The 18,065-nt window shown below is 37.6% G+C and overlaps 1 protein-coding gene across 1 annotated transcript in view; it reads right to left on the reverse strand.

The window, feature by feature from the left end:
• PIK3C2G (phosphatidylinositol-4-phosphate 3-kinase catalytic subunit type 2 gamma) overlaps window positions 1–18,065 on the reverse strand; it is a 189,114-nt gene that overhangs the window by 62,486 nt on the left and 108,563 nt on the right. The window contains exons 19-24 of the mRNA XM_083859117.1: window positions 16,461–16,641; window positions 14,166–14,273; window positions 11,826–11,918; window positions 9,530–9,659; window positions 7,391–7,527; window positions 5,181–5,350 (exon numbers count right to left, since the gene is read on the reverse strand). Of these exons, the coding sequence (XP_083715243.1) occupies window positions 5,181–5,350; window positions 7,391–7,527; window positions 9,530–9,659; window positions 11,826–11,918; window positions 14,166–14,273; window positions 16,461–16,641 (819 nt within the window). The remainder of the gene's footprint in view (window positions 1–5,180; window positions 5,351–7,390; window positions 7,528–9,529; window positions 9,660–11,825; window positions 11,919–14,165; window positions 14,274–16,460; window positions 16,642–18,065) is intronic.

Here is an 18,065-nt window from a genome sequence, read left to right on the forward strand (position 1 = left end):
CACAGGATTGTTAACAGGAATACCTGATCACTTCTTTGAGAAAGTGAAGATAGGAAAGCAGTTTATGCCACTCTTTGAGTGAAGGAAAAGCAAAGGAGGATTCTGAGAGTTGCAGCAGACAAGAACTGATTTCCAGGAAATTCAATTCAATAAGAAGAACAAGGCTCTTGCATGAACAGAACTGGATACAGTCAAATCTACACAGACGTATGGAAAAAACATTGCCTCCCTTAATTGTCTGAGTACTTGGAAATGGAAAACCAAAAAAAAAAAAAAAACAAAAAAACACAAAACCAAAAAAAACCCAAACAGCAACACAACAATAACAACACAACAACAACAACAAAACCCACCCACCCACCCACCCAAACAACCCCAAACAAACAACAGAAATGAAAAACAATAGAAAAGGGCAAACTACTATCCAGGCTCAATAATTAGAGAAAACACCAAGCCAGGAGGAATAACCCCCAGCCCTCAGGGCAAACAATTGTTCATGTGTTCTCAGCCTCGGCTGGTGCTTCTGCTGTACAATTTGGGACAACTCGAGGCACTTGACTTTCAAACGTGATGGATTCCTTCCCTGATAAATTCAAGCCCCTTAAGGCCTTGTCACCTTGCAGATGATGCTGTTTCATCTACAGGTTTTTGTGCATATTTCCCCTTTCATTCTTTATGTGGATGGTGGTCTTAAACATCTGGATTATCTTATTAAGAGCATTTTAGCTACTAAGGTGCTTTAAGTCACAAAATTAAATCTTTCCAGGGTTGCAGTCAGAGATTGTTGGAGGGTGGCATGCAGGAAGTGCTGAAAGTGAACAGTGGCAAAGAATTGGGAAGTACTATTTCACAAAAATTAATAAAAAATTAACAAACCCAGACCCATCCTGCCAAAAAAAATAAATATAAACTGCAGAGATTGAATTAATAATGCAACATATTGAAAATTCCTACTGAAATCTTTCAGCATCTATTACAGGCTGGTACAAGTTTTTATGCACAAAATTTAGAAAACAAAAGGTAATCATGCTTTTAAGTTTTTACTTTCAAGTTTTAGACTCTATATGAGTACTCCAGATAAAGATTTTAAAAGGTAAAAAGAAAAACGTAAAATGTATTCTTCTCAAATTTTTTCTTCTTCCTCATTTTCCCTTTTCTTTAGGGAAAAAGAGAAAAAATGAAAATACAACTTATTTTTCCATATCCATATGCCAGCATTTTTGTTCTAGAAAGAAATACCTGAAAAATTTTTTTTTTTAAAATCAGCACTTCTAGCAAGACAGTAACACACATTTTAAGTTGTTAACACTAAAAATGAAATGTGTTACTTTCAAAATAAAAAGAGGCACTTCTACATTTCTATATACTCAGATGTTCTGAAGTATTTCTCAGTATAATAAAACACCAACTTAGGAAGAAAGTGTGGGAAACATAATTTTCCCATATTTTTGAAACTTCCCTAATAACTGGAATTTCCCAATGGAATAGTTAGACTGTCTCTGGTAATTAACTTTGTAGAAGAAAACCAGCTTAGCAGATTTAAATTCTGGGAAAACCATGCCAAGAGCCAGGATTAGTTTGGCAAAGAGACAAGAGGGTCTGTGTGATTCAGACCAGAGAAATGAAAAGGGCCAGTGAGTGCTGGAGGAAATCAGGATGACTGGATATTTAAAGAAAAGAATGGACACTGATGTTATGAAAAGGTGGATTTAGAGTGTGCCATGAGCTGCACCACTTTGTATCTTGCCACCAAGTCTCACACTACACATCACTGGCTGAAAAATTGTAGATGACAGTGCTGGAAGGGACTGGTAGTTGGGAGGATGCAATTGACTGCTGAATTTTGGATTAGTTCAGTTAGCACAGGATTTAAATAAATCCCTCACTGCTTAATTCACCGAGGAAGGAGTGTTCAAAAGGAGCTGGTCAGAACTGAAAGGAAGAAAACAAAAACAAGTAAAGCATGGCAGGTAAAACCACGAGCCAGGCTCTTTCTTCTAGACCACTTGATGAGTCCTGTATGATTATCTGGATAATATTACACCTATTTACATGTGAGTGGGTCTGAGATGATTACCACAGGACATTCAATAGATGAAGAGTTAGACAGTTACATGAAGAAATCAAACAAGAAATATTTCTTTGTACAGTTTAAAGTGTACCTGCAGACTTGCCTGTTTTGGGGGAATGTAGGGTCAAATGTGGAGGCTGGGTTAGAGAATGAAAAGAGCATTTTATTACTGCTAGCAAAAGGTGCCACTCAGTGTGATTAAAAAAAAAAAAAAAGAAAAAAGAAAGAAAGAGAAGATAATGAAATCTCATGGTTCAGTAGTAAAGTTCCCTATGGGACTTTGGGAATAATTCTTCTGCCAAGCTCTCTGTTGTTATGCTATTGGTTAGATAGATCGTAAGTCTCCCTTTAACACTTCTGAAATATTGGCTCTAGATCCAAGGAAAGATGAGTTATTAGTACTATTTAAAGTATTGACTGCACTGTGAAGGCATATGTAGAAAGAAAGTTCCTAGTTCCTCTTTCCTCTCACATCAGGAAGAACTGATTTTTGACTTGGAATCAAAACTGAGCAGATTGATTGGATATCATTTAAAGATGAGAGCATGAATTAGAAAAGCTTACTGATCCCCTTTTTATGGTCTTCACAATCAGGGATGCAAAAGTGAGCATGGCTGGATGAATCATGTCCATGTCAGCTTCAACAGGTTCTCTGAAAATCATCTGGGATGTGACAGGAAGAGCTGCAGCCCATGTGTGTGAGTCCCTGAGCTGCCAAAGCACTCCTTGCCCTTCACTTCCATCAGAACAAGAGCTCCACGTGCAGGATACTGAAGAGGAGTTATCCTCAGGAAGTTTTATGAGGAATTAGATTTTTTGTAATGGCAAAAGGCACTCCCTGAGAACAGGAAATGGACAGCTGTGGCCATTAGCTTTCAAAGTTCTGTTAGGAATGATTGTTTTATGCACTTTGGGCAGGCACTCCTTGTCTGTAAGCCTTCATTGATCTGCAGAAATTTCATTTTGCACTCACACACAAAAAAAGGTTTGCATGATGTGTGCAACCCCAAGTACAGGGATTTGCATCAGATGCTTTGCACTCTTTAAATCTTCTGTAGAACCCCAGAAATGTATGTAGAATATCTACTGACAACACCCCCTAAAGGTCAGCACTAATAATTCTTAGGTTTGGCAGCATTGTGCTGCTGTTTCTTCAATATTATAGTAGAGTATGATATTCTGGGAGTGCAAAAAACTAAAATAAAAAAAAAAATCTAATAAGAACTCAGAGAAAAGTACATTAGGGTTAGAGAAACCAGAGGCCAAACCTGTTTCAGGACTTGCCTTGTGGGAATGAGTAGATACAACTAGCACTGAGAGCTTCAAATTTTGAGAGAACCTGAAGTTTGTGAAGTGTAAAAATGTGATATCCATGTGTTCCTGTGGTACAAATAATATGTTATATTTCATGAAGGTGCATACAACTCATAAGAACCATAGTCATTAATACTGTATCACTAATACATTAATGATTGTCTGCTCAGTTGCAACTGGACTTGAGGAAAACAATGATTATCTCATGGTGGTTGCAACCTGCTCTTAGATGGAAGACTCAGTTTTCCTAAGGAATCATGAGGCCAGTCCATGAATGGAGGTCCTAAATATGTGATTTGATTCTGTAGTTTAAAAGCAGCACGTTGCATTGAGAAACAGGGAAAGAAGCTGCTGTTTGTGGAAGTGATTATATTGTAAGTTTTCACAGACTTAATCAGAAGATGTAGTATAACTGAGCTGTAAAACAGTAACATGAATATCTATTTTTATTATTGCTATTATATAATTTAAATTTGGTTGCTGTGTCTCTTCTTCTTTTTTTTTTTCTTCATCCTGTTGTTCACTCAACTAGGCATTTTTGTTTATGTGAAATTGCTACTCAAGGAAATTCCTGCTAGGTTCCAATAGAGGTTTAGTTGTAGAAAAGGATGCAGCCCTTGACAAGGAGTGTGCATGAGTATGTTTTTATTTTTCTGTTTTGCTTTATTCTTTCCACAGCAAATAAGAAGGATTAAGGGTGCATATCTTGAATGATGGATGGTAATTCTAAGCACTGCAACTAAATCTTTTCACTGCCTGACTTAGAAGTACTTATTATCCTCATCAGCTTCCCTCTTATCAATACTCCCATGCTGTTATGTCTGTCTAACACACTGAGATAGTCGAGAGCAGGCAAAGGCCAGCTTCACAAAAAAACAACTAAAACAAAACAACCCAAAAAACCACCACCACCACCAAAAAACCCACAAAAAAAACCCCAAACAAAAAGGGAAGTGAAGGGGAAGGGGAAAGGAAAGGGAAAGGAAAGGTTAATTCTAACTTAATTCTGATATTTGTTCCGGAAATTTTTTAGAAAACTTGGATGAAAGACATACACACACTACTCATCTTGTCACCAAAAGGGATCATTAATTCATCCTTTACTCTGCTGTAACAGCCCCTTTGTGTTTTGGGCATACTGGCATTATCCTGTCCTTATTCCATTTCAATTCATTTCTTCATAATGGCATAGCTACATCACCCCTACAAAGGTGATCAGATATTTGGAAAACAACCCCTGAGCTCAGTGTGGTTGGATGTGGAACTTCAAAAGATAAAGAAAAATTTTTTAAATTTGCCCACAGAGGCATAATTTAATTATTGTCCATGCCTATTTGGAAAGTTTGGTTCCTTCTCTGAACATGGGAAGAAAGTCGTTGATTAGATAGATATATAGATTTGGATCCATTTTAGGAACCCTCCTCTGTTGGGGGAAAAATAACAAAAAACATCAGAATTCTTCTGTTCTGGTCACTACTTAACTACATCCTTCAAATTCCTGGCCAGACAAGGATTTACATTTATCTTTTACACTGAAAAGCGATCCCCAACATAATTCAATCCTTTCCCAGTCATTCCTACACTTTTTAGAAGTGAAATTGAAAGAAAGAAACCAAGAAAAAAGTAGTTTTGGAGAATACAGGAAGAAAAAAAGAGAAAAATTATTCTCATGCAGGTTTTTTTTTTTTTTTTTTTTTTTTTTTTTTTTTTTTTTTTTTTTTTATAGGAGTTGATAAGGCTGTGAAATTTCAGACCACTGCTTTAAAGTTTACAGTGTGTTACTATAGATACAAACCTTTTTATGCTTCCAAACATCTGTGCATGACCCAAAAACCTTCCAAAGTCTATGTGGAACATGTGCCCAGCTGTTGTCAGCATTATGTTGTCACTGTGTCGATCACAGACTCCCAGGATGAAGGTAACAACACACCAGCCAGCACAGGAATAAAAGAAATTCCTTATGGCCTAGTGAGTAAAACAAAATATTCTTTACATGTTTCTTACATGAAATATCCAGACATATTTGTGATGCTAACTTTTTTTTTTAATATAATTTTACAAATGCTATGCTTGTTGGTAAAACTTTACCAGGTTAAAATTTTACCAGGCAATTTTGAAAAGAGATTCATGCAACAGGTCTGGGTAGGAAGGGTATTGGGATGACACTCAAAGTTACGGCACAAGAACAATTTTATGCATGAGGTTTTCACCTTGTGTTCCAAAGATACCTGGAAGTCTACAGAAAACTTTAAGGTGGAAAGTGCTCAAGGAAAAAAAATCTTCTCGGCACAAAGCTGGAATTTTCTGTTCATTGTTCTGCAGGTATATTGCAAAAACAACTGTAAGGAAATCACTTGAAAATGCACAAATTTAACCATTTGCTTTGTAAAAAGGGTGAAGGTTTACATCCACTGCACTGTTCGGTACCCACAGATTTTTTTTCTCTAGAACTCAGTCCATGTCCCATGAATCTAAATTACAATGTGTACAATACAATAGAGAAACCCAAACCATCCTAATCTGGATTTTAATGTTTTTGGACAGAACCTACATCAGCCAAGGCAAATGATCATTTAGGCTTTCAGGAATTTCGTGGTGCCACCTGCAATGGCAAGTCTTGGGCCACAGCTGAGGAGTTGGCTGAATTCTATGTCTGACTGTGCTACTTACTCACTTTGATGACCTTGGATAGAACACTTAAGCTTTCTGTGATTTTGTTCACCCAGCTGTAAAATGAGGATATTAAAGCTTACTCTGCACCAGTTTTCTGAGCACCTTAGATCCAGTATTGTATGAGTAAAAAAATTATGAAGGAGTAAAAAAAGATGAAAGTTCATTCAGTAGCAAGCACAAAGGGAATGCACAGTAGAAATTTTATGCATACCCTATGTAATCAGATCTGACTGCATTTCATGTACTTAAAAAATTGGAAGAAATTGGGTAGGAATTAGTTTTAGAATATTCCACATTAATGGTATTTTTTTACAAACAGCAGCAGCAAGAAATCAAGTTTTCAATCAATAACTGGCACTACCTCACTTTTGAATTGAAATGTTGTCTACACTTCTACTATAAAAATGTAAACACACAAACTTGCAAAAAAATCCCATTCTACACAGATTGTTCTTGTTCAATAGAATCAAGTGATATATGAGGAATTCAAGTGTTTGTAGACAAAATGTATATGAGAAAATGCCTATGGAATAATGACAAAATTACTAAAGTTTATCAAACATTTATAATACACATCTATTAACAAACTGTTATAAAGCATTCCATTCTCAGAGTGCTAAATACTCAAAGCCTTCCTTTAAATTTAAAACTTTGGCCACTAATTTATCATTTGCATGGGAAAAGAAACATAAAAACTGCCCCAGAAACAAAAAATTGAAATGTTTTTCAGGGGCCTCAGAACATGCTCACCCAACAAGGAACTGATAGAAAGATTTCCTTTGAAAACCTTTGCTTCTATAAATAAAAATTTCACTTTTTTGGCTCGTGCAGAACATCCAGTTTCATAAAATCAGATGCCTTACATGGGATCCCATGAGAATATGGAAAGCATGATCTTCTGTATTTTGACTACGACTAGGTGGATTTGATGAAACAGCTTTCTGAAACTCTAGGTATTGGCATGGTTGTTCCTAAATACAGGAAATCTGTCAAGACTTTATATGGTTTATATAAAATAAAAAGAATTAAAGAGCTGGAGTAAAAATATTTTTTTCTAAGTTCAAGACAATTTCTATTTCAATTTCTCTTCAATTTACTACTAAATTTCAAAGCATCTCTATGACGCGTGTTTATAGAAAATGTAACACCATGCACCTGATAAAAAGCAATATTCCCTTAGATAGGGAGTGGCATTCAAGTGGATTCTCTGGTTTCTCTGCGTGAGACTTGTTTGTCTCATATCTGAGCCACTCATTTTTGCTGTAATTTGGTTCTTATTTTTCCCTCCGTGGCATAGCAGGAAATGTGTAATAAGCTTCATTATGATGTTACCTCTTGGTAACTTGATTCCAGAGGATGATGATGGCGAAACCATTTTTTAATTGTGTTTTCTTTCAGTGGTCCTATCAGTCCAGACTCCCTGTGGATCTTTGCTAGTGTGGTAGCATCTGGCACCATCTGTACCAGTCCTAATCAGATGGAAAAGAGTTTGCATGAAAAATCCTCAACTTTAAAAACATAGGAAGACAACCAATGCATATTGCCTGTTGTTTGATCATTCCATGCAGAAAAAAAGCAACCCAAAGCATATTGTTGAAAGCTTAAAAATAATGAATGTAGCTGAAAATATAGAACAGTATTTTTTTTACTCTTGCTCTTTGGAAATAAGAAATAAAGGGCACTGAGTGGAAAGGGGCAGTTCTGTGAAAGAGAAATAAGATCACCAATAACAATATTGTGGATATGACTGCCTCAAAGTACCAACAAAGTGAACAATTTAGTGAGATTCAAAGTAGGTAGACTACATACAAAATGAAAAAAAATTAAAAAAGTAGGATCAGATATTTACTAATTTACCTATAAAGTTGTTTCATATCTATTTATTGTCTAAAAAGATGCAGAAATTATTCTGGAGGATGTGATGCTGATCCCAGCCTGGAGAAAGGGTACTGGGTAGTGCAGAAATTACCCTGATCCAATGTCACAAACTGGGACTCTGCAGTGCAGAGAGAAGTCATACATTTTGTAATGCTTCACTTGAATCCTCTGTCCCTACTGCATGCACTTAATTCCTTTTTTTTGTACTGAGACCTGGCTTTCCAGCCTTCTGTGCCTGTCCCCATGTGTGGTCCCCTGGCCTGTCACCCTGCTACTCTGCATTACAGGGAGAACTTTCTTTAAGAATTTTATTTGGTTTTTCTAAGAATTCTAATTCTCTAAGAATTTTACAGGCTCCTTTACTTCACCATGTCTGGAAAGAGGAATTCTACTGAAGCTTTACTCAGTTTTCACTGAATTTCAGTGAAAAGTGATTTCTGTGTTTGCATGACCATGAAATGACCATCTCCCACCCCCCTTTGTGTGGGAAAGGTGGCCATGGAGTCAGTCATTAGGGCTTGGGAAACCTGTGTACCCAAACTTCCCAAAGCCTGTGTCCTATGTGGCATGTCACTTGTCCTTTATCCTTAATTATTAACTGTAAATCAATTACCTCAACACTGATGTAAACTCATAAGGAAAGACATCTGGAAAAGCTGTGAGACACTGAGGGGTTTTTTTTGCTGCTATGGTGCTGGAAGGAAGAGACTGTCAGGGAGAGAATATTATTTGCAGATGATCCCTGTATCTCTCTTGGCAAACATCAAATTAAGCGTTAATGTATAGAAGAGTCTATACATAATGTCATGTCCAGAAATAGTACTCTTGTATTATCTGCCTTTGAAGCAGAAGCTTTCAAGCTTTGACTCCCATCTCTACAAAGAAGGGAGGAGTTTTTTCCAGGTCACCACAACCACATGCCTTATGCCTGAACTCATCTATTCTTTTCTCTTATTTCCTTTAGATCATTCCTCCTCTCTCATGTTCACTTTGAGGCTCAGAAAGCAAAGATTTTCTTTTAATTTTTCTATTTTAATAGCTTTTGTACAGCAGGTAATCTGGATGTATCAGCCCTCTATTTGAGCTAGGATTATTTCCAGTAGAAGATTTGGTCAGGGAAATATAGCCAGCTTACTGCTGTCAGCAGATTTCTACTGCAAGCAATTGGTATCCCTGCTGCAGCTCTGCTATAACAACCATAAAAGAGAGAAATAGAGCTTTCAAATGAGTCAGGCCTGCCCTAAGCAACATAAATCACAAGAATAATATTTCAAAATCAACAGCACAAAGCTGTCATCACTTGTCTGCAGGTACTTTCTGTAACCAAATGCATCTAGGCTTATTTAAGCATCTCTGTAGGACTACACTGGATTAAAACTTCAGTAGCTATGGCCAATTTTCTCCAAAGCCCTCTCTTTGATATGTGAATTTAAGAATGTTTTGCAAGCTGACAGTGTTGAGGCTTTTGGAAAATTCTAGTTGCTACAAAATCCAAAGAGTTCTAGAGAGGCAGAAGAAATAAATTTTATATACCACTGTTTACATGAAATATGAATAATGTAATACAGGCTCCTTTTATAATTTAAGACTGACCTTGTCCTTTTCCAGTAGATAAACACCTATAAATAATCATTTGCATATCCAGTCCCTCTTGGAGCCAAATGCTGTCCATCACTCGAATAATTTGCAGAACCAACATGTCTTGACGTAGATCATCACCTACCTGTGAAAATAGCACATGAAATTCTTTTTTTTCCCTTCAATACCAGACAGAAATCATGTTCTGTTGAACTGGGCTCTTTTTTGGTCACCAAAGCAGCTACATTAATTTCAGTAACTTTGTTATATTTTTCTTCAAAGTTCCTACTTACCTTTCTGTGTCAGAAGAGGACAGAGTAGATGGCACACACAGACAGGAAGAGTTTTGACAGCCACTGAGATGGTAACAAATGATCCCTGCTTAACTGTGGCCTTCCTGCTTATTATTCCTATGTAATTATTAGAGTTTGAAAATTTAATCCGGAGGTAGGATCCTAATTTAGTTACATTTTAAAGTCTACTTAATGCTGGATCCCTTTGCTCAAATGACAGTGTTTATCTAACATTAAGCCTCACAACTTGGTATTTGCAAGGGAATTTTATCACAAATTTACATTTTATCCATAACGTGACTCGTATTCAGTTCCAAGCAGTGATGCAGTAATGACCCCTCTCCCCATGGAGTTAGTCAAACAATAATCTCAGTGAAATGGGGCTTTAATTGTAGCCACAAGAATTAATGAAGAGATTATTTTCAACCATGGCTGAGTTAATGGCCTGCAAAAACAACAGTGCTGATTTTTTGTTTCCCCCCCATCCCATTCCACATGAAATGCATAATTTTTACTGGTGTTTTAAGTGCTTTATTCTTTCATCACATTCTTTCTACGCAAGCATTGCGATCTACAGACGTTTACTGCCAGGAAACAAGTACTTGTGGAGACATAAACTCATCTTAAAAGACAAAATATCTGAATCTATTTTTCTCTCATCGAAAGGTAACCTTGACTCAAATTAATTCTTCTTAGAACCCAAAAATGGCAAAAAAATCTTATTCTCTCTACTTACCTTCCCTCACACACACAGTGGGAAGACAATTTAGTAAGATACCCTTATCATTTATTGTACTTATCATTTATGTGCGAGTTATCTGTCATGAATAAGCAATGGAGCTATAGTACAAGTAAAAGGTATTTTAACACAATCTTCCCCTGACAAGAGAAGGTGACAGCAGCTATAACACTTCCACAGCAACTGGACAATGAGTTGGTTGCTGAACATTATTAGGTAGGAAAGAAATTGTTTGAGTCAAACCAGTGCAACTGTTTAAAAGCCCCATGAGCAGGTGCTTGTTTAAATAGATAGGAGTCTGCTACTTAATATCGATTCTCAAATGAAACAGCATATGATCCAGGTTTCTAAATGTTCAGAAAAACTTAAAATTGCTAATTTCTCCCCTTAGCAGGCCTGGAAAGCATTTTTCTATTTCTGAGAATCACAGCTGCTCTAAAGGGCAAGTTAATTTAAGACAGCATAAAATCTACTTTTTAAATATTTATTTATACCAATTTTTTAGATTTCTCATTTGGAAAATGATTCTGCAAAACGTCTAAGAATAATTCCATTGGCAACTAATAATTTTGTATCCATCAGCCATTTCAAGAACTTTTGTTCTTCTCTAAAATTGACATCCACTTTTAGGGAAGACTTTTGCTCTTTTGAAAGAGAACTAACTTTAGACTGCATGTATTGTCTTTGTGGATGGGCTGTTCTGAGCTCTAAAGCTTTTTTAGGTGACAACTACAAAGACAAAGCAGAGTTTATTTTGAGTCAGTTCCTCCAAGTAACTCCAATGAGACAGAGCTCCTCTGCTGTCTCCTCCACCTCCATCTGCCTCAGCCTATTCCCCACACTGGCTGATAGGGGCAGAATTAGGTTTGTGTGGCAAATGGAGCCTTAAACTCCAGTATTTTGATTTTTTAGAGACATATGGGCAAGGCTGAGGGTTCAGTCATTCTGATCCACCTCTTCTCTGAGAGTTGCCCTCTGCTTTTTCTGTTGTTAATAAACTAGGTTTAAAATATGAGTTTTATATTCTAGTCTGGTTGTCTTCACTAAGGAACAAAAACTGCCATAATTTGTTTGATTATCTGTTGATCAAAAAGGTGACACTTTAGTGTATTGCCTCAATATATTTCATTAAAAGTTCTAGCATCAAAAATAACAGGGATAAACAAGCAGTAGAGCTAAATCAACTATTCTCAAACTTAAAGTTTAGAACATAAATTAGGTGAATTTTAAATGATCATTCTCCAAACCAAAAGACTTGAGGATTAGAGGAAGAACATACCTTAAAAATAACATTGATGTTTCCACTTGGAGCATTTGCATTGGTAAAGGAGATTTTTAATGGAAAGGCATTGGACGTAAAATAAGAACATGACTGCAGGGGAAAGAAAGATGAGACAGAAGAACAACACTGTCACATATACAAAACACCAGGCCAATAAAATCCCTCTGAAAAAGAACCCAGCTTTAAACACTGCTCAGTAGCAGCGGCAGCAAAAATAAATAATTCTTGATATTATTGACTGCTTCATTGGGTCTGAAAACCAAGAAATTCTTCTCCCCAGACAACCTGCTTCACTTAAATATCAGACCATATGAACAGATAATATTTTATGTACTAATTGTTTTGTTTTTCATTTTCACCCAGGCCTATCAACAACAAGCTTTGCCTGGAAATGAGTAGATGAATTATGTAAGACTGATCTAATGAGTCTTAAAGCATTGAAAAGCCTTTGGTGTCATTGTTCTCTGACAAAAATCCAGCCCTGCCCAATCAGACATGGAAGCAAAGAACCTGCCAATTTCTCTGATGGCCTCACTCTGGCTGAGGATACAGGAAATTTTGAAAACCATGCTCTATTTTATGTGGAATTTATCTTAATTAAGCACAAACTCTGACTTTCATGCTCTACATCTCCTTCCACCTGAAGATCTCAAAGGGCTTCAAAAAGCATTAATGAGCCAAGCACTGCAAATCCTGTGAGAATTTAGGGTGGAATTATCACCCTCATTAAAAACACCCAAGGAGGGGGTGGTGGGGAAAGCCCTCAACACCAGCTAAAGACAATGGTGAATTAATGGCCTGGTTTATGGAAATAATGAGCACCCCACAAGAGCTGCTGCTGTCCTTACAGACTGCAGGGTAAGGGAGGCTAATTTGAGCTCCACCAGACACAGCTGTCTGCTGCTTTCATCTCAACATCTCAAAGCATGGCACCAGCATTTAAATATTGTCTCAGCCACACCAGAGCTCTGTGATGGGCCAGAGCCATTATCAGCCACGGGATTGTGGCCCCCCATGGAATTCTGCCCATTGAAAAGTCTCAGTGAATGCTTGAAAGGTTCCTGTGAGATAATGCAGCTCTGATGGAGCTGGGCTTGCTACGTTAGTTAGATTTTTCCAGGGGTAAAATCAATAGATGACACCAAAATGAATTAAATTTAGGTAATTATAAGCACTTAAATTTTCTAATTTGCATGATTATACTGACGTACAGTCCAATCAAAGAACTACATGTATTTATAGAAAGATAATGGCCTATAATGATATAAGAAAATGAAAAAAAAACCCCAAACCTCTTCAGATAGTACATTTAAACATTTTCGCGTCTGTCCAGCCAAGCTGGTGCAGTATAAATGGCATGACTTTATGGTGAGATAACTTTCCATTAGTCATTATTTCCAAAAGCCTGGAAGCAGGGAGAGGCAGCAGGCTTCAAATCCTTCTGACTTGTACCACACACAATTTGCCCAAGCCTGTGGGGTGCTGGAAGACTTCAGTTCTCAGCCAGATCAAGGCTGAACAGCAATTACTTGGAGAAACACAGGTCAGAGACAACTGAAGGGATCAGCACCTCTTAGAATAAGGTCTGCTATGGATAATGAGCCAGAGCACAAAAATAGAGCACAAATTGCTGTAATTAGGCAGTTACAACAGGTAGTATATATATGGCTGTTCAGGTCTGCTTTTTTTCTTCGTGCTGGATACATTTTCCTTCTCTGGAGATGAATCAGCTTACTCCTGGCATTATGTTGTTTGTGAAAATATTTCTGAACAACGAATAACTGAATCTTAGTGCTGCAGTCAAAGTCAAGCCAAGGAACACTGAAGAGCATTGCTGTTTCCTTTATCCTTAAGTCATTTTTAATAGGGGTCGTAGATACAAATAAGCTAGTGTGAATATTTAATATTTTAGCAATTCTCAGTCAGCTCAGCAAACTGACAGCTGGCTGCAGAGTTCTTGCTGCTCCCAAACCTGACATGAGAGAGTCTTGGATGGGAAAATACCTGACACCAAGGGCTACCTGGTGGGGGCCAGGTCCCAGCTTCCAGGTGCCCTTGCCAATCCCACCACCATGGCAGGGCAGCTGAACTGGGAATGGGCTGCTCAGACCTGAAATCTCTGGCTGGAGTGACACACATGCAGCATCTACCCCACCCATCCTGTCACCTCTGCCTCAAGCAAAGGCCCCTAGTTTGAAGGAGATTGGGCTGGATGTAAATTGACCAGATGATTTATGCGCGATGTCACTACGATCATTTCCTGGTCAATGCAGGCATTGTCTCCTTCTCCCCTTTACAGTAAAAAGCAAGATTGAAAATGCAATTGATCACACTTACATCTGCCTCTATGCCTTGGACAACGAGTGCGGGGTTCAGGGGGAGCCGGCAGAGCTTCACCTCCTGGAAGAACTGCTGGAGTCTGCTGAGCTCCACCTTTAACACCTCCTGCAGCACATGAACAGTTAGGGCAGCATGAAAGAAAGAAAAAAGAGCAGCTTTTTATTTACTGATTTATTTCAATTTTTTAATTTTTTTTTTAACTATCTTTCTGTACTTTAAACAAGTAATGCAATTTCCAGAGCTGGTGGCATCTGTGCGACCTTATAACAGTGCCCTGAGTTGCAGTGAAGGATGCACACAAAGTATTTATTCTATCACCATCTTCATGAACTGTTAAACCAAGTGAGGCAGTGCTCTAGTGTTCCCAGGCCCCCTGCCTTTGGGCTGTCTTCTGCTAATGGTCCATTAATGCCTGGCCCATGACTCACAGGTAACTACCTCCAGGGGTTATCTCTGTTTAATGGGCCATCAACGACCCACTTCACATTCCTCATCCCATTGTGAGATGCTCTGCCCAGGGGGAGGAGCCAAGCATTCTCACCTGGATATAATCAGGGATTTGGGACAGTACAAGCAGCCCTTACCCACTGGATTCCCAGAGGACCAGAGCTACCAGACCTTTCTACAGGATCACTGCGTCAGGAAGAGCACCTCATCTGGACTGCTTCCACCATCCTGCTCAGGTTGTATTCTGACTCTGTCAGTGGTCTTTTGTGTTATTGCATTTATTTTATTTTATTTTTACCTTTTTACCTTTCTTCTTATTAAATTGTATTTCTGACTTGGAGCCTCTCACTCGTTTTGCTTTCAAACCACAACAAACAGCTAATGAAGTCACAGTGGAGTATTAAAAATAAGAACAGTAATTTTACTCCACTTTTTCTGCTTGCTAAAGTGGAGTAAAATGAAAAAAAGCAGCTGCTTTTTCTGTCTAGGTGTGCTACCAGCTCATACTGCCCTGTAGGTTCAGATGGAAAGAGTCTGTTTCCAACAGCGTGGAACAACAGGATAAGGGAGAATGGCTTCAGATTGAAGGAGGGTAGGTTTAGATTGGATGCCAGAAAGAATCTCTGCCTGTGAAACCAGCCTGAATGGGGCAACCTGGTCTAGTGGAAGGTGTCCCTGCCCATGGTAGGAGGATTGAAACTAGATGATTTTTAAGATCCTTTCTAGCCCAAACCATTCTGTGATTCTATGATTCAATACCCTTCACTAGGGGTTGGTTAGCTTTGTATTGCTCTGTTGTATCTCATGGGTTTTTTAGCCTAAGATTTTCCCAACTTTTTGCTTGTTGCCTCAGCACTGTGATCTCTCTTGCCTAACTCTGTTAACTGCAAAATTTGGGAGCTTCTTGGTATCACAGTAACTTCAGCCTTGAGATTAATCTCTAAAATCTGAATTATGCATCAGTGATGTATAATGTATTACTACTATTTCTTTTTTTTTTACATGGATTTTCCTTTTGCAAATATTTTTGTCTTTTTACTTCTATGTTTGCTTTGCTGCTCTCAGAAGCAGCACTGAGATGTTTTCTGAGAAACCCTTTGAAAATCTTTGAATCCTTAATAAGGCAGAAAGATTCATGATATCATTCATGATAACCAGCAGTGGCAAGTATATTTTTATTTGGCTTTCTGCTCTGTGTTGCTGAGATTTCAACAAGAAGCAGTTTTACACACCAGGTAAGTAACACCAATTGTCCTGGAAAATTAACAGTTCTGAACTGGAAATGTACCTATGCAATATAAAAGCTGCACCCACTGGAGAAGACAACTGCAAGTTTCTACTTCCAGGGAGGCATCTCTGCAGAAATGTGTTCAGTGTTCATTGCTGAGAGCAATATTTGAGATATTAACTACATTCCACTCTGGTTGTCTTTGCTAAGAAATGAGGACATGTCCAGCCTGCCAAGAGCAACTCTTAGTAAAGCTTTCAAGAAATACTGCAGCTCTACAGGAGTCAAATATTTTGGGATGAGATGCTGAATGTGAGCATTCCTCTCAGTGAAATTATAATCAGCCTTGTTGTCATTATTTCTGGCCACCTCCTAGTCCATCTGAAAAACCACTGATGAAGGAATTTAAATGGCTTAAAAGATCTGCAGACTTCAAGAGTAAGAGTAATGAGATTACATTAAATATGTATGTGTTACCTGTTTTCAGAGCAGAAAAATATTTCTAAAGTTTAGTTAAATCTTTGGTTTAGGGGTATTAAAGGAAAGAGATGTTACCTTAGAAAAAATAAAATTTCCTATAGAAACTTTGATGGAAGGGGCAGTATTTTTTTACAAACCTTTCTTTTTGCATCACTGGCAGCTTTCAATTTTGTGGCAATGTCTTCCAGAATTTTGATGAGTTTTTCTTCCTTAGAAAATTCATTGTTCAGGGTTTTTCCAACACAGAATTGGAGAGCAGCCAGTAGTTTCTTATACCACATTCTGAAATGAATTTCATTCTGTGCATTCTTCAACAGCCTGAAAGAAGGAGGGGAAAAATAAAAATCTGTGTATCTAAAACCAAATTTCATTATATATCAGTTCTAGCAGGAACAATAAACTCCAGACTAATCTACATTTGGTCACTTTGGGCAGCAGAGAAGGAAAAAAAATAAGTTATTGCTTGTAGGCAATGAGACTCAAGTCCCATTTGATAACTAATGAGATTCCAAATGTGTTGAATCAACAGAAAACTGTCATTTCTTATTGTCATAGATAGTGCAATGCCTGTATTGCTTCTTATTTCTGCAAGTAAAGTTAACAAAGTGAAAAAAAGTTGCATTTTTGGAGTCCAGTGTTAAATATATATCCCTAAATATTTCTTTCTCCTGCCAGTTCATTTATACAAGCAAGCACATCTTTCAGCTAGGAGGTGCATTTAAAGACTGTTTTAGTCTAAGATGTACCATCAATTCTAGAAAATTCCCATTTCAAGCTGAGGAGGCATTTCTGAAATTGTCTATACTGATAAAAAGAGTGAAATTAGCCTATTTTATTCCTTTCTTTACTGGTAAGTGCTGGTCTAAAGCAAAACTCAGCTTTCAGTTTTTCTGAAGCCTGCAAAGGCTTTGGAACTAGAGTTACTGCCAACATAAAAGTCAGAAATAAAACCAAATCCATACTCTTTTTAATAATAATCACCATGTAGTCTTCTCTAATTACACATTTATTTGGGTCAGGAAAGCTGGGGAATTTAGAGGGGGTTTTTTTAGTTAATCTAATTGATCACTGGGAAATTTTCCCTTATTTAAGGCCAGAGGTTTTGTACACTGTTTGACTTATTTTTGTAAGCGTAGATGGAATCACCAGCTCTATATTGTTGCCCTGCCCATTGCCTGGGCCTGGGATTTCCCTCTGCCTGAAGGACCGGAGAGCATCTCTTTGTTTTTTGTGTGAACTCTCCCTCTCACAGCTTCATCCTTAAGAACATTTCAAACCTTAAATTTTTCATAAATGTCTGAATCTTAATGCAGTTTCCCTGACAAAAAAAAAACAAACAAACAAACAAAAAAACCCCAACCCAAACAAACAAACAAAAAACCCCCCAAAAAAGCAACAACACCAAAAAGCAACAAAAACAAAACAAAACAAAAAGCAAGCTTCTTTTCACATGACAGAAATCAGAGAAGCTCTTGACTTTCAAGGCACATCACATGAACGAATATGTCATGTATGAATGTGTCACACAACAAAAAGCAAGAACAAGAAATTGTTTGAAGCACTGATATTTAAGGGTGAAAAACTATAATTCCTACAGACACTTCAACTCCTTCAAATCATATACAAGGCATTACAGTATTGCTACTGCAGCACATGCCTCTCTTGGTGATGAGGGGTCTTTTATGAAGCAATGATTTTTCTAGGTCCTCTTTTCCTATCTAATTCAAGGTGGAACAATATTA

Source organism: Zosterops lateralis (genome assembly GCF_965231275.1).
Source record: "Zosterops lateralis genome assembly, chromosome: 4".
NCBI classification, from domain to species: Eukaryota; Metazoa; Chordata; class Aves; order Passeriformes; family Zosteropidae; genus Zosterops; species Zosterops lateralis.